This window comes from Cinclus cinclus, chromosome 3 (genome assembly GCF_963662255.1).
Source record: "Cinclus cinclus chromosome 3, bCinCin1.1, whole genome shotgun sequence".
Classification (NCBI taxonomy): domain Eukaryota; kingdom Metazoa; phylum Chordata; class Aves; order Passeriformes; family Cinclidae; genus Cinclus; species Cinclus cinclus.
This window is the reverse complement of record NC_085048.1, coordinates 15155710-15175700: the sequence shown is the minus strand read 5'-3', so window position 1 is coordinate 15175700 and position 19991 is coordinate 15155710. Positions and strand designations below refer to the sequence as shown.

General features: G+C 42.3%; 1 protein-coding gene across 2 annotated transcripts in view; it reads right to left on the bottom strand.

The window, feature by feature from the left end:
- Positions 1–18984, bottom strand: part of ADAM17 (ADAM metallopeptidase domain 17) — a 36332-nt gene extending 17348 nt beyond the window's left edge. For both annotated transcript variants that reach the window (XM_062489703.1, XM_062489704.1), the window contains exons 1-5: positions 18808–18984; positions 6565–6697; positions 4959–5092; positions 3984–4072; positions 706–874 (exon numbers count right to left, since the gene is read on the bottom strand). In XM_062489703.1, coding sequence (XP_062345687.1) covers positions 706–874; positions 3984–4072; positions 4959–5092; positions 6565–6697; positions 18808–18895 — 613 coding nt within the window. In that variant the 5' untranslated portion in view covers positions 18896–18984. The remainder of the gene's footprint in view (positions 1–705; positions 875–3983; positions 4073–4958; positions 5093–6564; positions 6698–18807) is intronic.
- Between the last annotated feature and the right edge of the window lie 1007 nt (positions 18985–19991).

Genomic DNA, 19991 nt, shown 5'->3' with positions numbered 1-19991 from the left:
GAAGAGAATGGTGATGTTTAGTATGGGACTTTTTTTTTTAATAGCTATTCTTAAATTTTGTCTACCTAACAGTCCTCAAACTTGTAATGTTTGAAAGACAGGTATCTGCTAGGGAGGGCAGAGCCTCCCTTTGGAATAGAGAATTCGAATCCCCTCCCTCCAAATTATTATAATTTAGAAAATTAAAGGGGCTTTCAGGCAGAGGTCTGGGGATAGGAATAACAGTTTTTTACTAATACGTATAGCAAGACAAACAAACAACAATAATAACTACAGCATTAGAAGTAAACAGAACTAGGGACCCTGAGGGGCTTTGTTTTACAAAACCAGTGTAAGGAAAAGAATGCATAGCAGTGAAATTGCGTTATTCATCAGATTTACCTATAGAGCTTTTATGGCCATAACCACAGCCTTAACACTTCTCCTCCTCCTGGTTCCTAGTCATTACCCCAACTTCTGCTGACACAGCAAAGGACAGAGGGACCAAAAACTGTCAAAATCCCATAGCTCAATCAATCCATCATAGCTCAAGGTGGATTCCTTGAGTGACCACAGAAGCCAAACAGATCCTGCTGCACAGTGCACAGAAGTACAAAGTTGTTTTAAGAGGCATGAGGGGTGCTGCTTCCCTCCTCTATCCCCACAGTGAACTGAAAGAGCTAAATTGATTCCAAGATGCTGAACTCCCGAGCTATGGACACTCACCTTCATTCTGTTTCCTGTCTTCCAGTCCTTTTGGCAACAGCTCATCTTCATTCAGCTTTAAATAACCACATACTTTGGGGGACTGCAACCTTGAGAAATCTTTGATATCTTCAGATCTGTAGACCAGCAGTCTTTCATCCTCCACATCATCTACAAATCTCCACAGCGGCTGACAGCACAAGAAGTTAAGAACACAGTGAACCCAAAGTCTAGGTAAAGTAAAAAACTTCATGTATGTACCACTGTATCTCCACAGCTTTCTGTCTACACACACAAATGCACTTCATCCACAGCAACAAGTCTACTGATAAAATTACATCCCCAAGAAAGCCAACAGAAGCCAACTCTCTTATGCTACATGGGAATCCAGAAGTCTGAGAGCATCTTAACAAAGCAGTGGCAACTACCTGATAAGGCCATAGGACAGAATTTCTCTTCTCCTCAGAATGTGAGCAAGCTGAAGAGGCTTCTCAGGTTCCTCTGCTCCCCTCTGTAACAGCATGGAGACAGGAGGATATCCCTAACTGCTAACAAATGCACTGACCAGGAGCACAGGAAGAGGCAGGTAACAGAGAGCCTTTAAGCCAACAGCAGAATGTGGGCTCTTCAATGCTCAATAACTATCCACGCGTGTTGGTTTTACCTTGAAAGCACTTGAGGGGAGTGGAAAAACTAGGTAGTTTTTCTCCATGAGAACTTCCTCTGTGAATTGATGGGAGCAATTGGAGGCTGGTTTAGTTGTTGACTGCCTGAGAAACCAATTGGAAAAGTCGGTTCTCTCCGTGAATCACATTTGAAGCAAGTTAACCCCGGGAAAGCTCTCTTGCATTTCCATCCTTTCACAAGGTAACGCTGACCTGGCCCGGGTCCCTCTCATGTGGGGCCAGGCAGGGCTGGGCTCGGGAGGCTGCCGGGCCCCGTTTCCAACCAGGAGCCCCGATAACCAAAAAGAATCAAAGCCCATTGCTGAGATCCTGGCCCTTTTCCCGGTGTGGCCATAGCTCAGCAGGGCCCTGCCCTGCCCTGCCCCGGCTCGGAGCAGCCCTGGGGTGGCCGAGCCCGCCCGGCCGCCCTCACGGGCTGGGGGGAGGCAGCCGGGCCCGGTTCGGGAGCGCCCCCAGGGCTTTGTAAGGTGTAAAGTGTTTTCAAGATCCTTTGCCCTGAAGGAAAAAGGGGGATGTCCGTTTCTGGGAATGAAGTACGAACAGAAAGAAAAGAGCTAAAGAAAACTTTTGCCTTTGAGTAGCTCATCCTTAAAAGTAACACCCCATAACTTTTACCATGGCCCACAAGCACAGCTCTGGGAAGGCTGTGAAATGGGAGGAATTTCATGATGGCAGATCCCGGGCAGCTGTTATTCATGAAAAAAGTGAAGTCAGGAGAGAACTGGTTATTTCCTCTCTTAAAAAAGATCCTTATAGCTAAACAAGAAGAAACTCCTCTCCCTAAAGTGAACTGAAAAAGATTATTTAAGCAAGGAATTGACTGAAGTGTCTCCGTATGTTGTTAAGATATGAAGAAGAAGAAGGGAGTGGTCTGAAGATCTGCTCTGAATTTATTATTATTATTATTATTATGTTATTACAGGGGATAAAGAAAAACTTCATTAAAGTTTTAAGCCTGCTTTGCTTTTACTCCTAATTCTATTTCACAACCAAAGGTAAATATATCAACAATTAGCAAACCCAAACTATAACACCAAGTCACTCACAAGCATGAAAATTTCTCCAAAACCAAAGACCACCATGAAATCTCAAGGAAAGACACCAATTTCCATAGCAGGTGCATACAAACCACCTTTTAACTTTACTGACAAGTCCTATCATTATCTGAATGTTAAAGCTAAAGCAACACCACCAAATATGACACGCACTGATGCACTGGGTCAGTTCTTAGGCCAAAGCCAAGCAGCACAGACTGTCTGCATCTACAACACAGTGCACCTGGCTCAGGGTCTCCTCTGGCCCTTAGGCAGGGCTCTGTCAACTTCAGCCACACTGTGCTTTCTAACACATTACTAACCACACTGTGCTTTCACTTCACAGCAAAAAGGCCCTGAAAATGTGAAGGCTGTGCCACATGCTGATGTGGCTGCTGAGCCACACATCTGCAGCACAGAACTGAGAGTTTCACACGCTAAAGCAAGGTGTGAGGGCAACAGTGATTTACACTTACAACCTTTCCAAACCATACACAGCTACCTTGAAAACAAAAGCAGGAAATGGCAGAGCAGCTTTGTCCATGCTGCCCTTGGGGAACAGACTCAGGCATGCTCCCTCTGCAACTGCACATGGGAATCATCTCATCCAGGGCTGCTAGTGGCCAAAGCTGACCTGGGGACACCACCTGCAAGGCAGCACAGGCAAGCCAGAGGCTGCACATCATTGCTTGCCCTCAGCTGCAGGCAAGGCACAGACAGGAACAGGGGGATGGATGGCTGCATGGAGAGACAAGGCACACCCACAACTGCTCTCGACCACAGACACCAAAATGCTTTAAATCACAAGCAAACAGCTACTGTATGCTCTCAATGTAAAACACAGTACAGTGATCTGGGCATCTTGACCATATTTTTATACTTTCACAAGACTAGATTTCTCAGGCTTACCCATAATTCTGCATAACTGTGGGTTTGGAGACAATTACAATATCTGTATAACACTCAGCCATAATTACTGTTATTCAGCCATTCTAATACTGCTTGTGTCTGGGAATATACTGCACTCAACATCTCATTATGACAGTCTCTAATTATATGTTTGTTGAATATGTTTTTTTTTAACCAAGAGTTCAAAATAACACAAGCAGTGAAAATGGTGAAAAATAAGGGAATAGGGAGAAATAACCATATTTTCAGATAAAATAACCAGATTTTCAATGAAGCTCTAAGAATGGGAAAACTTCCAAGATGTAACAAAGCCAATTTTAAAAAGCTTCACAGACAATGACTCTGTTTAGACTGCCACAGTTTGTTACAGGCCATGATCACCACCAATTTGAAAGTTACCCATTTCTGTTTCTGAAACCCCTTCCTGTTTAAAATATACCTTCTTCCTGATGTATCTAAAACATGCACCTGTCAGAGAATGTCACTCACTAATCAAAGTCAACACATGCAAGCCAAATTGGTTCATTTCTCTCCCTCCTCACCCCAAAACAAACACTACCACCAAAACCAGTTTGAGCTACAGAAGTGTTAACACAACTAACAAGGAAGAGGAACTCCCAGAGAAAAAGAAGGTGATTGTCTGGATACAGTTTTCCACAGCAAAGCATACCTCAATATTGTATTCTTCTCCATCAGTGTTGATTCGCACTGTAAAATCTTCATCCCCAATATGTGCCACAACCTTGGAATTATGCTCTCCTTTAACATAAACATGGAAGAATTAAATTAATTCAGCTGTCTGCATGTGCTCCTGCACAGACACTGTTAGGGGATTCTAAGCTTCATGACAAATTACCTTCCTCAGTCTCTGTACTGTTCAATTTAAAGAAAAAAATAAATTAATCAGCACTTTCCCCAAGTCTTAGCTTCCCAACAGACACAGTCAATGAGACTCAGATTTGACAGAAAATTTTGCAGGAAGTGTTGAGATGGCTATGGGGATTAGTAATGGGGGGACACAGTATTTTTGCCAGCAAAAGCAGCATGCATCTAACTACAATCAGACAGCAGTTTCATGGCGTCAGCCTGCATTCCAGTGGAAAAGTCTCACCACATCACAAAGGCAACAAAGAAATCAAAACAACTTAGTAGAATCATTAGTACTGCATGAAAGTTGTGCATGGCATCTTTCTTTACATAAAAGTAATCTACAAAGAACTATCTTTAAGTCTTTTAATTGAACAGTTTGTGCATCACCTCTACCTCAGCTTTGTGTTCTGCGGCAAGGAACATTCAAGTCCTACATTCCAGCTGGAATTAAAGCCACCATCAGCATTTAAAAAAATAATAATTTGCAAGCCACTGCTTAAGTAAATTATACCTTTGTGTTCTGCCAAACTAAACACAGGAGTCCTATCTTCGGAGCTTGATGCAACAAACCCTACCACCCACCGAACCTAAAAAATGCCCCAAACACACCACAAAAACAAAACCAGAAAACCCAAGGGGATAAGAATTACATTTATTTCTTCATCCTCCCCATATCTGATGCAAATGAGGGAAATGCACCGTTTGGTGTCTGCCCAAGAGACTCAATCAAAGCTGTGGTTTCTCAGCATTGACCCACAGTCTACTTCATACTAACCAACGACATGCCCAGTGAAAAAGTCCTGCCATTGAACACGATGCTCCTTTTCCTTGCCTTCACCATCCACAATTAATGCTTGAAATTTTTCTGAAAAGTGTTCAGCAGTTGCAGTTAAGTATAACTTAAAGTGCCTGTAAAAGAATTTACTTACATTTATTTTTTAAGCAAAGTATATACATATAACAGATACATTCAATTTCCATTTTACTGAGGGTCCAAAATAAGTTAACAAACATTAATTCTGATAAGCAGGCTACAAAAACATATACTATGTAATTTATAACTGTAAATATTTTCACAGATGTTTAATAAAGAAAAGGTTAAAAAAATAACCTCCAAAATCCAAAACAGTTTGCTCATGATGTGCCTTCTCCATTTGCAATTAAGCAAAACCAGCTACTGGTAAAAATTAAAAAAAAAAAAATCAGAGCAAGAAATTTCTTCATCTACTCAAAATTAAATAATCTTGAAGTTCTTACTTGCTGACATAATACAGGCAGAAGACCATAAACCAGAAATTTGAACTCCCTACATTTTTTACAATATACTGTCACAAAAACCAATCACTATCCCAAGAAGTAAAACAATAACCTTTCCTGGAAGAAGCCTCATGGGCTCTTGGTTTATGTAGGCTTTGGGTCAAAGATTTTTGGCATGCTCCTCTGCAATTATTCTGTAATCATCATTGGCAACCTCACCCTAAAGCCAGGGTGCATGAGGCAGTGCAAAACAGGGACAGTCAGACATCTTATCCCATTAATCTTTCATAACTGCCCCTCCAAACTCAGAAGAAAATTGCCCTTTCAAACACTCAAGACATTCAAAAATTATGCATAACTTGCATAACATTTGAAGATGACACAGGGGAAGGCACATGAATACACAGAGGACAAAAGATGTCAGACAAACAAAAATCAATCTACATTTGTCAATACAAAGTGTTATTCTCACCCTGTTCCCCATTTCAGATTCACAATTTCAGCACTGAAATAACTGCAAAGCACTTTTCTGACTCTCAGAATAAAATCCCTGCAATCTTCATGCCTGCTCCCTTCTACTTCTCCTCCCCCTTTCACCTGAGCTTTTATTTCCCTTCTTATAACAAAAAACAAAACCAAACCAAACAAACAAAAGATTAAAATAAGTATTGTATTTAATGGGACATTTATACTCAGTAGGAAAAGGATTAAACCTCCATGAAAATAAATACAGTAAATCTCTTGGGCAACACACCACACACACTTCCCAAACTGCAGGCTGAAATTTTCAAGAACCAGAGGATAGTCAAGAAGCACTGACAACATCACCAGATGAGGTGTGAGATTCAACCCAATCAGTGGGAGTAATCTACATGAAACCAAACCTAAGAATAAAGCAAAGGAAATCCTAAATTACTGCCACTTCAGCCTTCAGAGAAATAAAATAGAATTTACTCTCCCCTTTCCTCTGAGCCTCTCTGAAGTCATATAACCATGCAGATCACTAACCTAGAACTGGTCAGTCATGACAGAAAACAAGACAGTTTCTGGGTTTGAAACTGCACATTACTCATCAGAAACTGAAGGAAAATATTACTCTATTTCATTGCTGATGATTTAATTACCTTTGCAGGGCTGAAAAACTTAAGAGCCTCTCTACGTGTGTCTCAGGCTGGAGGTCCCTCTTCTTTAGTGAGTGTTGCTGGATGCTAGACAAAGAGAGGATGTCGTAGTCTGAAAGCATGGACTCAACTGTGTCTGAAATACCAACAAGGAAAGTTTTAGTTTCAAAATACTTTCTTTCCAAATGCACACATAAAAAAAGAGCAAACCAGAGACTCCCATTTCAACAGCAAGGCCACAGTGCTCTAAATTTAAGGTAACTATTGTACATTTCCCTAATGGTCTATTTTTTGTAGGCAAGGAGAAATCATAGAGTGAGAAAAGACACAATCTGAGAAACACAAAGAGTTTGCTTTGCTTTTTCTACAATTTCTGAGCAACCAATTAATCATTTTTACTGCCACAGCAATGCAGAACTAATACTCTCCCCAGCTGCCCCCTAGAACTAAATGGGGAGAACGTCCCCATTTCTCTGGGGTGAATTACTCTCCTCACCTGCTGGTCCCCACATGAGTCTGAGGAAGAAAATAGTTTAACCTAGGAGATTTAAACCAAGATAATTGTAGATTGGAGTGTACTGGGCCTTTCTGCCCAACAGTAGCCAGAAAACAGGCATCCGCATAGCATAAATCATTAACAAGGCAACTCATGAGAGATATCCTGGTTTTCCAATACCTTATCATCGTGCAAAACTCCTTTTCCTACTCAGAATACAAAAACTTGTTCAGAGAAAGGAGACCACGTGCCTGAATTCCTATGGGAGCAGTACACAAATTACAAATTCAGGTCAATATTCTGCAGATGTTTCCACCATTAATAAGTGCATGACATCTGCAGTGCTTGGCTCTTTCTGAAAAAGCCTCCTGCTACTTTGTAAGGCACTTCTTCATCAAATGACCCATCCACACTCTTCCTTCTCTGGAGCACCCACCAGCCAGCAAGACACCCAACAACCACCCTGGCTTCCACTGGCACTCTTAGATTCACAGTTGCTATTTACAGCCTTAATTCCCACATTGCCATTTTCCTTCTCAGCCAGACGTGTTCACTCTTCACTGCACTAAATGAGGATTCAGATGTGTTTTACAAGACAGAAGTGCTTAACCAAACACTCTCTATTAAAAAAATTCCCTGTATCTTTCCCCTCCATTTCCAGCTATGCTTCTAAACCAAACCTGATAAAAAACCAAAGAGGTTTTCCATTAAAGAAGATGGCTTTCCTTCAGAGCCCCTGGCCACTAGCTTACCCCACTCGGCAAAGCTGCCTCATATGTTTTGCTGCACTTTTAAGTAAGCAGCACCACTAACAAACTGTTTTACTGGCTATTGTGACACAAACCAAAATTGCCACCTTGAAATCGAGCTGTTCACTGCTCTTGAAATAATATGGGCTTTTTAAACCTGACATTCAGTCCCATAATTTATCCCTAAATCCATGCCTCTAAAGCCCAGAAAGCTTTAAGAATGCATGCACTGATCAGGGCAAGGGAAGCACCTTGCTTTTCCTTTTGCAAGGAGGTGCGTGGGGAGAATTAACCAGCAGTGTACAGCCACATGTGTGCTTGTGTACAGTGAAGTGAGGAAGGCACAGAAGCAAAGAAGACCCTCACAGCCCTCCTGGCCATGCACCAGACCTACTCACAGAGTGAGGCACGGTGACATGGCTGCTTTCTTAGGCAGCAGAAGCCACCGAGCAGCAGTTCCCAGGCTTCTCCCTCCCCAGCTGCTCCTCCCTGGCCCTTGAGCAACACAGGAAAAGCAATGCAGTTTCAATTTCCTGATCTCTGTTTACAACTCGCAGGTCGAGAGCACCTGCATTTGATTACCATGTGTTTCGGGTTATATACAAAGACACGTTTCTATCACTGTACTTTCTGCTGTGGGTTTTTCCCCACGTATGCCCCACTGCTGCATGTCAGGCAGGGCCCTCATCTTTAGGTTACCATACACTGCAGAGCTGGCTCACTAGAGCCACACAGTAAAATGCCTAACTTCCCCTTCCAAACAGCTCTTTTTTTTTTTTTTTTTTTTTTTGTTAAAAAGTCTGCTCTAATTAACTGCTTTTTGTCTGGCATCTGCTTTCATCCAAAACCACCTAGGAAGGGGGTAGGAACAGGCAAAGAAATTTTGGAAAAAAAAACTCATTAAACTGCCTAGTTTCTTTTAATCCAACTCGAGATTCTCTCCCCACACTCATCTAGAGCTGACCCCTCAATTAAAGTGAATGTTGATATACAGGTCATCCAACATTGGTTTATGATACAGACCAAACATGTGCTATGTGGGGCATGAAACAAGAGGTGTGGTACCACTGCCGTGCTGTCAGGGGATTTGGCAAACACAAGGTCTGCCCGAGAGGCACAACCCCAGCTACAAAACAATACTGTCCTTTTCAGCCTTTACCTGTGAAATACAGACGAGGACCAAGAGAAAGCCATGCCAGAGAGCAAGATGTAGATGCCACTATGGACAGACAAAATGTCTCAGTTTCATGGCAAGAGAACTGAGAACCCTGCTAAAGAAAATCAGGCTTTTTTATTTGGTAGGCAAGTCCTACTCCACCTTTATATACACAAACACCCTTCAGGAAATGTCTCACAGAGACACAGGAAGGGTAGTAAGAACAAGACCCAAGACGTTCATGAAGATGGGTAAGATGATTCTACTGAAGTAACAAATGAAACACACGGCACTCCCAGTTCCTGTAACCCTGAAACAAGAGTGCACTTGTTCATATTTCCTCTTACCCTTCCTAAATTTGTTTGCCTTTAATTTTACTTACAACATAAGTAGAGGGTTAAGACACGTTGCTCCCAGACAATCTGTTAACTAATTATGGTACCAGACAGGTGTGGAAGAACTATGTTGGTAAAACACTCACACCAAAATTTGTCTGCAAAATGTTCATATTGAAAAAATTAATCCATGTTCATGGCTTATTGAAAATAAAAGTGTTATTGTTTTAAAGAAAACACAGAACTGTACAGAGTCCAACTGTACAGCAGTCTGTATAGTGATGGGAGCCATAGAAAGCGTATACTTGACTTTTTATTCAAGTTTAAAAATCTTTCTGGTATTCCTTCCCCTTTATCTTCATTACAGTCCAAGAGTCATTTCCACTGGACTTCATCAGACCTGAGCTTAGTTTTCCCAAACCACTTTTTTGTGGTTCATTCCCTTCCACTCCCTCCTAGATTTCTGCATTCCTGTCTTTTTAGGGAACACCTGAATTGCATCCAGATATGGCAAGTATTTATTTATTACCACCAGCCTTCATCTCATGGTACCTTCTTTCCCAGAGGGAAACCTCCCAAGAATATAGAGATCAAGGATTTCTGAGAGAGACAGGGAAGGAACATTGATGACAATGATATCCCAAAGCTCCCAAGAAGAAATCCACAGCAGTGTTCTTCCTCTACCCCCAGCTCTGAACTCACCAACTCTTCCCTCTTTTTTTTCTGGGCTAAAAGCCTCCTTGCACTAGCCTTCCAGCCTTAACACAGCAAAGTATCTTTTAACAAACTCTGCTCCAGCACCAAAGAGCTCAAGAATGCACAGGGGAACAGCTTAAAGCCCTGAGTTGGAGGCCACTGCACGTATTTCAAAACAAGAAGTTTTTCTTTCAGTGTTCAGCTATCAATTCAAATACCAATGTCACCCTTCTCCAATCAGCTTGGCTTTCCTAAGTGCAACAGTAAATTCCCATGATATCATGCCCCATCTATTGTCCGGAACCCAACATGTAAATGTGGCAAGTCAGCCATTTTCATAAGCATTCTTTTGCACTGCATTCTTTACAGAAAGGTTAAGCTTATCTAGAAGCATGAAGTTTTAACCCAGAAGATGTACCTAATTTTTTTAAAACTCTCTTCAAAATTATCCCATGATAGAAAATGTTCCTACATAAAATTCAAGATCCAAATTTTTTTTAAAAAATATTACTTTTTGGATTTAAAAAAAACAACTAGATAATCAGTGGGGTTTGCAGGAATGATTGCAGTTACTTCTTCAATCATCCCAAGGGAATAAAAGCATAAATAATTTTTCTGTCAAAGGCACTGGAATGAGATGACAAGCCTACAGGGAGCAGTCCTAGAACAAGAACTAGTCCAAGAACTGCAAACACACTCAGGAAGGATTTTGCAGTGGGACTGTTAAATCAGTGTCATCTCCAAAACTGAAAAGGGGACTCCAGGCTGTATTTCACACAGTACTCATCACCTACATTTGGGTTCTGATCTCCAGCTGATTTCCAATGGGTATCAAACACCTATCAAAAGTTTATGAGGAGTTTATTGGAAACAATTTTTCTGATTCATCTGAGGAGTGACTGAATAGTTGAAGGGCTCCATATTCTTTATTGTTACTACTTAGTTTTGTATGCACTTCTTGTACATTAAAATATTTTAAATGAAGTAATCAAATACAGTAATTTGAAATATAATTCAGAGTCTCAGAATTTACACCAGGAAACACAGACTGGAGTCTTTCCAGCTTGAACCACAAGAGCTAAAGCAGGTCTCCATCACCCTACATAAAACAGCTGCCCCTGTGTTTGTAGTAACAGCTGCTCACTGGCTTCAATACAGCCAGATCGTTTGGCTGCAGCTCCATTCAGGGAGTGTGCTAATGGAGAAGGCAAATATATTCATATTTCAACTGGGCACACAAATGACCTGTGCCAGGCAGGAGGTGATGCAGTCATGCCTAAATGTTCGTGGATACCTTGTCTGAACAGTTTATGCTGCTTTTAGGACATTGTTGATGAAGAGGACACACTGAGAAGGCTCATGGTGGGATAACAACTCCTTGCACCTGCTGTTACATCTTTCTCCAGTTCATCTGGTACAGACTTTGCCAGAGACACAATACAAAGTGAACTGAAACACTTACTCCACACAAAACAGCCTATGCTTTTAACAGTTTAGATAAAACATGTTTACTTGTTTCCACTGAAGAGTGGTTGGTGTTTTGCTCATAGAGAACATACAAACAGAATAACTTGCATGAGGAACAAGTTCAAAGCAAGAACCAAATACACGTCAGCGTTCTAATAAACCATAACAAGATTAAAGTTTACCCTCTGTTTGGGCACATTTCTGGACAAACCTGTTAGTAAGAATGGCCAGCCACGTCAGCACTGCTGAATGTTTTAAAAGGCATGTTTCTGACTCGATCCCAGCTGCACCAAACTAGCCAAACCACGTGAGAAAACAAGGTGCCCAAACTCAGTCAGCAGCAGACAAAGCCTCAGGGTAGGGTTAATCAGCCCTCATGCTGGGAGGACAGGGATGCTGCTGCTTACTGTCCACCAGCTACTCTACACTACACTTCTGCAGTTACACCAGGCAGCTACACTTTCCTTATCACACATTCAGACATGCCAGTGATAGGTATCATGGAAAAGCTAACAGCTTACTAAATGCCCTTTAGCTCATCTCAGGAAAAAACTTGTTCATGTAGCTGCACCTTTATACTACTCCAAAGTTTTTTTGCACAGTAAAAAACCATCCGTTTCTAGGCAGTGGGAATATTTCCTTAAGGGTGCAAATTCTGTTTAGCAGAACCTGTACAGATAATTAAGCTGCTGTTTCTGGCGGTTTTGAATACAGCTGAATACCCACAATGGCTCCTACACATTACCTCACACACTTCCAACCATGCAAACTATCTCCTTCAATAATCACATCTTAAATAAGGACCAGTGAAGAACAAAACTTATACTGTTGTATCTACTTGATTTAATAACAGTCTGTCCTATTAATGACAAAAGACCACTTTTCAAAGGATAAAAAAAAGCAATGTCCTGCCAAATACTAACATAAAAAATAAAGAAGTCTACTGAATCAACATCCTCATAATTAAAGTGAAACAAGGGCAATACAGTCAATCCCATCTTACACAAGAACAGCATCACATGACTTGATGCTCAAAAAACCCCAAAACAACCCACCCCCAAATCACATGCTTTCATACATCCTGCAGAGAGGATCTGCCCAGTCACAGGATGCGGTGCTCTCTGGAAACAGATCACTTGTCTGGCTATCAAAAAACTGCAAGCCTCAGTACTGTACAAAGATACCACATCACAAAATCCTGCTGTGTCACAAAGTAAGTTTGAGTGGAGCTGATTCTAGGTAGTCACTAATTACTGTCTAGACTACACTTGTGAGACCAACCTAGTCACTTCTGACTGCATTTCTTCTCCTTGTGCATACACCTTTGGACTCATTCACACAAAAACTTTCAAAATTTGAGGCACATCACAGGTCCTGAGGGGCAGAATTTTACTATTTCAGTGACAACTTGAAAAAGTGAGAAAGGAAACAAGGGATATCATGTTCTTGTTCAACACCTCAGTAATTACAGATCAACATCTGTACTGGGTGGCAGCTGTAGGTGCCTCCCTTCACAACAGAGCCCCCTTGCCTTCCCACTTCCCAGTCCATGCACCTACATAGGTTAAGAATGCAAATATCAAGGAGGGAAAAACGTACAAATATGCACATTAGGGCAGCATAGGAAGACAGGGGTGGACACTGTGAAGAGATGCAGGCCACAAATGACAAAGATGGGCACTACTATCATGCGTATCTGCAAGAATGAAAGACATCAGGAAGACCATTAGAACCACTGAAAGGGCCGCGGGACATCCCCCAGAAAAGGAATTTCATGTGCTGCACATGAAGATCACAGAATCTTGGTTTCGCAGCAAAGCACATCCCACCACCAGTCTGGCAAACACGCAAACTCAGACTCCTACAGTCTGTGAAAAACTAGGACAAGAGATCAACCTGTTTATCATGGAAATTAAATATAAACTTCTATCTCAAAGACAAATCTCTGCCAACTACTAAACGCACAATTAAGTCCAAATGTAAAGTCAGAGTGCCAGAGTGTTAAGAGTATGACTGTGCTTCCTCACTCAGCCCTTCCAGCCACAGAGCAGCAATCCACACTGGGGTTCCTGTACATGCACACAAAAATTCCAGAGTGGCAGAAGCATGAAACTGAGATGAGTCACTGCTGCTATCAGCAATGTACAGCAGCAGTGAAGCTGTCAGTTTTTACTGGGGAGAAAATGAAACCATCCCAAATCTTAAATGCAAACAAGAATTTTACTTTCATCTGCTTAGAAGTCAGAACAAATTGGCATTACTGAAAACCAAGTTCATGCTGAGCACTGGATTATGTTCCCATTACAAAAATCGTGCAATAGTTAAAGGTAATTCTCATTAATTAGAATTTAATGTAGCATTGACATTCTTCTTTTTGTTGACCTTGAGTACTTTTTACAGAAATTACACTTCAATCACTTCTTTCAGTTGGAGATGGAAACACTGACCTATTAATATGAACAAATGAAAACAAACCTGAGAGAAGTACTTGAAAACATTAAGTAACTTCATGGAAAAGATTGCTAATCCACAACACAAAAATAATACTGGTAATTTGCATTCAACAGGGCCATGTCTACACCAAGCATTTGCTGTTTATATGGAGACACTGCATCAACAAATTCCTGCAATGATTTTAAAATAATCCCGCCACATCCTAGGCAGGGACCACACGCTGTGGGCCTGTGTGTCCTTGAATTCTCCACCATGTCATGCATGGTGAAACACACTCAGCCTTCAGCTTTTGGGGACAAACTGCAAAACCAGCTCCATGTAGAACAGCAATCTTGCTTCAATGGATGTCCAAATGGGGTAAGAAACAGTAACAAAAAATGCAGATCATGGTAGGGAAATGAATCATTTGACCCTCACCTAGGTCTTGCCTTAAGTCTCCAACAGAAGCTTCAGTCCAGCAGGATAAAATTTAATCTTGCATTAAGATTTTTGTCACAAATTATCTCACTGCACATTCTTGACATGGAGCTAAACTTCCAATTACTAAACTCTGGCAGCAAGTTACATTCCTAGCCTTTTGGACTTTCTGCATTTTGTCCCACCAAGTGTGAAGAACTCAAAACTGACTGTAAATCAATTTATGCTGCCCTCTGTACCACTTAGCTTCCCTGGTTTATTCATCAACACCACTACCATTTGTTTTTTTTGAGTTGTTGTACTCAACAACTACTAAATCTGATGTGCATTAGGTAGGTTTGCACCAAACAATGTGTAACAGGTCACTTCTTCAGCTCATGCAGTAGTTCTGAGTCATGCATGTTATTTCTGCAGTGTGGAGAAAAAACTGGGTAAAATCAGGGTACCTGCCTCAGATTTTATTAGCGCAATTTGGCAGGTAGAAAAAGACCCCCAGTGAGTGATTTAAAGAATATCTGCCCAGCAAAGGAACAACTATCTTATTTTAGTTCCCTGCCAAGCTTGTGACAAAATGATCTCATTCAAAAGAGGTAACAGTAGACTAAGACACATTTTACAACCAGACCCTGTTGGGGGTAATCCTCCATACATGCTGCTTAGTGGCAGCAAACCACTTTATTGTAATACAGATCCAGGCAGTTCTTTGGATATATTCAGTGACCTAGTCACTTACTCAGCACCCAAGCTGGATATTTGCACCGTTCCTCTTTTCAAATTAAGCTCTGGTACTATTGAGTTGTCTGAACTCCAAGACAAACAGCATAAATATTTTATAGCTATAAAAGGTTATCTTCAGAGATAAACTACAACAAAAAATTTTGAAAGAGTTGCCATTAATTTTACTGGGGCCAAACTACAGTATCAGTCACTTTATTGAGTAGTAAAGTCATACTTCTCTAGAAATTGATCCCTGATGCCAACATTATTAAAAAGAGTACACCTAAAGACAAACTGAGGTGGATACCATCCTGCCTTCATCCCTCACCTGGAACACAACCACTTCCATCCCCTATAAACAATGGGGCAGGTGCTTGGACAGTCACACTGAGAGCTGCTCCACAATAATGGAGTTCACAGAGAGAAAATACACCCCTTACTGAAAATAAACCAAAACCAAGCAAACAAAGACCCCAAACAGCTAAAAAACAAAAGAAAACAGAAAACTAAACAAAAAAATAAAAATAAAAATAATAATAAAAAAAAGAGATTAGCTTCCAGACAGCTCACATTCCACAAATGTGCTCACAGGAATAGGGAAGGGATTGGAAAACTGAGGTCAGGTTGTGGCAATCCCATTTTAGAACAGTTTAGACTCCTGGAGCACCACACCCTAAGATTACTTCAGCCAAAAAAAACATGGAAAATGACCCCTATCTTTTTATCACTTATTCTATTTGTTGTCAAATTCTTTTTTTCACTGTATAATTTTTTCCCTCCTTGAAAAACTGAACTCAGCATAAAAGCAAGACATTCTCAATAGAAATCACAAAGTGTTCACTCATGAAACTTCCTTAAGGATAGTGCTTATCATAAATCTGATTTCAGTTTCCAAAAACTAAGATGTGGATAAACAGAGCTTTCAAAATAATGACACTGAAATTATTAGAAGGAAAAGATGATACTTAGAAAACCAAGCTGTAAGATAAGGACAACAGAACTCCAATAAAAGATGAACATAAACCCACAATAAAATAGGCAAAGCTATTTTTAATAGCAGCTTGTAAAAGGCATAAAGCTAATACTCGAAATATTTTTTTATTATATGAGAAGAAAACACACAGCTAAATAACCAAAAGGGCTTGTAAAATAAGGAAGCTGCAAATATAGCCCCATGAATGGATGCTAAAGGCCAGTACCAATAACTGACCTTACTATTCACTGCAGTATTCACTTTCTGTCATGATAGGATATATGCAAAATCATATGTTCAAGACTCAGGAAAAGAGGCTTTACAAGAAGTCAAGAAAATGACCAATAAATCAACAGTGTATGAATGTATTAACCCAAGAGCTACAAAGCACTGCAAAAACAGAACTGGTCAACTCCTAACTGTGGTATGGGACTAAAGTGCCACTGGTGTAGTGCAGGTGCTCTGGAAAGACTAATTTCCACTCCAGATACCATCTAAGGGCCAAATCAACAAATACATTCAATGTCCCGACCTGGCAAACAGGTAACAATAACAACAACGTGTAAGTTACTAAACCTGAGGCTAAGTAAGATAGGAAAGTAGTGCCTCCTATATATTAGCATATATACGTGTGTGTACATATATATGTATATGTATATATGGAAGTAGTGTGTGGATAAAAGTAACAGCTTATATTCCACACACAGACTTTTCAAGCTCTCTCACAAAATACTTTTCTAAATTTAGTTTACTGGACAACAAAACAAAACACGTGATGAAATTCAAGGTGTGAACGTGCAAAATTACACGAGTAAAATAATTCCTCGCTGTATTTACACAGCAAATTATGTCAATATAATTACTACCACTCAAAACAAAAAAAAACCAAAACAAATAAACAAAAATGCCAAAAGAAAACAAAAATAAACCAAAACCCAACCCCCCAAAAAGCCCCCAAACAAGCAAACAACAAAAAACACAAAGAAAAGAGAGCTTGGAATGACTATTAAAGACCAAAAACTATTCAGAAAGGTGACAAAATCAAAAGCATTCATCATTATAAATTTATGCTGCCTTTGTATTACAAATGGGATCCTGCAGCCCAGACCATACATCTTGAATAAAAATCCAACACCAAATATATAGACAAAAGTAACCAATAAAAAGTCATGATTCTTTCCTCATACTAAGAACTATTATATACACTAACATTTTACTCACTTAAAAAACAAAAGATAGCAAAAAATGAGACATATTGCATAGGTATGTAAGTCACTAAAGGTATGAAGAAAATTAATAATTCTTCCAACAATTAGAAACAGAAGAAATTAGGTTTTACTCCATGCAGTATTTCATAAAATTGAAGAGCTCATAATCCAGGCACAGTGGTACATGGGCCAAGAAGATAAAAGCCATCAGATAAAGACTGCACAAGCTCATAGCAGACAGGTCCTTCAGAAGACATGAAGATCTGACAGCCCAAGATACAACCACTGTTCAGGACCTCCCTGACCTGCCTCATATTGGAAGGACACACTGTGCTTGTTTTATTTCCATTACACTTCCCAGAGCATCCACCTCTGAGCTCCATCGTTCCCAGATTCCTGCAGCCACCAACTGCTGAGGTGTGCACAGAACCACAGATCCACGTCAGGTACAGCAGAGGAGGGCAGAGCTGCAGCATGGACACCTGTCAGGAAATGTGCTGAGAGATCTAAGCCACGAAAGGAGACTTGCAGCAGTCCCTGCTGGCTTCACTGAATGGAGACAGGACAACTACCTCTGTGTAAATGTAAAGCTGATTAATCACTGGAACAGAGACTGTCTTAAGACAGTTCGGTTGTGATCAGAATGTCAGCATTGTCACATGTGAATCCCCACCCTGCATAGCAATGGGCTCAAGGAAAGCGACAGAACTTATCACAAAATCATTTATGTACTTTTGATTTTCAAAAACAGGCATTTTCATGTGGTGTCCAGACAAAACTTTTAAAAGAAACAAAAATTTTTCTGCTTCAGTGGTGAGGAACTATCATACAAAGAGGAAAAGTGGAGCAAAGACAAGGATCCAAGAAGTATGTAAGACATGGGTCTCATGGGCAAGACACCGCCACTGCCTCTTGCAAGAGTCCATCTGCCATTTCAGCGATAAGCTTTTGCTTATCAAACGAAAGTCTACAACTTGTTCATTGCAAAGCAGAAGCTTAGATGCAAAACTGTTTACATTACTTAAATAAAGCAGCGGTTCTCCCTCGTGTCAAGCTTTTCTAGAGGTCACTTTGAGCTCCAATGGCTTCGGGCTCTCTGGTGACTCTCCAAACAGAACTATGAAAGGAAGCCATTTGTATGATTATGCCCAGTGAGGCTGTGCAGCCTCCCTCACTGGAGATATTCCAGAACCGCCCGGATGCGCTCCTGTGGAATGTGATCCAGGATGACCCTGCAGGAGCACGGAGACGGGACCAGACGACCCACTGCGGTACCTCCCTGCCCCACCTATCCCGGGACTATCCCGCCTTTACAGAACGCAAACGCCTGAGAGAAAAACTCTTCAGCGGACCTCGAGCGTGAAGACAAAGGTGTCTCCCGTCGTCCCCGCAGAGAGCAGTAACCCCAAACACTGCCCATCAGCGATGCCTTCAGACAAAGGGGTGCTCTGCCCCACCCCACACATCACCCACCGGCAGAGGCGGGGTGCCGTGACTCCCCCCCGTCCTGTCGCAGTGGTCTGTCCCTCTTTCTCCTCTCTCTCCCCTCCCCTCCGCGGTTGCCGTGGTCGCGCTCACCGTAGCGCTGCGGGTGCCCCAGCGCCTCCAGCCCGCCCGGCCCCCACACCAGCACCAGGGCCGGGACCAGCCACAGTCGAAGCCTCATGTCCGGGCACGGCCTCCTCCGGCACTGCGCGCCCGCTCGTTCGCATCCGCTCGGGGCAGCTCCGCGCTCCGCCCGCTCTGCCGGGCCCGCCGCCCTCCTGGCCCGAACCCGGAAGCGCGGCAGCTGCGCGCGGGGCACTGTGGGGCGGGCGGGGCCGCCATCTTGAGCGGGGGCGGTGCCCAGGGGCGGTGCCCGCTCCGGTGTGAGGGCGTGAGGGGGCGGGCGTTGCCTTCGCGGAGGCAGCGTGGGAGGGACTGTCGTGGGGTGTCTGGTGCAGCCTCGGTGCTCCTACAGGGTGATCTTGGACCATGTAGCACAGGATTGCATCCAGACGATTCTTGAATATACTCGGGGTGGGAGATAACACGGCCTCTGGACGATCTGTTCCAATGCTTGGTTGCACGCACAATAAAGTTCTTCCTCATGTTCACGTGGAACTTCCTGAGCATCCATTTCTGCCTGTTGTGTCTTGTCCTACTGCTTGGCACCACCAAGAGGAGTCTGGCTCCATTCTCTTGACACCGTCCCTCCAGGCACTGAAATACATTGATGAGGTTCCCTCTCAGTCATCTCTTGTGACTGAACAGGCCCAGCTCTCTCAGCTTTTCCTCATGAGAGAGATGCTCCAGTCCCTTCATCATCTCTGTAGCCTCTGCTGGACCTTCTCCATGCCTCTCTTGTACTGAGGAGTCCAGAACTGGATGCAGCACTCCAGGTGTGCCTCACCAGGGCTGAGTTGAGGAGCAGGATCACCTCCTTCTACCTGCTGGAAATGCTGCTCTTCCTGCTGAGAGTGCGTCCTTTCTTGGGACATCCTCACCACAGCCCTCTCACAGCCTTCCCAGGGTGGGAACAGATCCCTGGAAAGGAAGAAGGCTCTGGGTTCTGCAGCCCCTCTCTGGGGCAGCATGCAGTGTGGACCTACCTGGGCAGGACCCTCATCCTCTCAGATCTTGCACACTCAGTGGTGCCACTCACAGCTGCATTTGCTGCTTCTCCCCATCCCATGTGAGTGACTGTACTCGGTGACTTTACAAGGTTTTGTGTAGTTTCCTTAGCCCAACTGAGGATTGTGGCACTTAGTACTACTAATAAG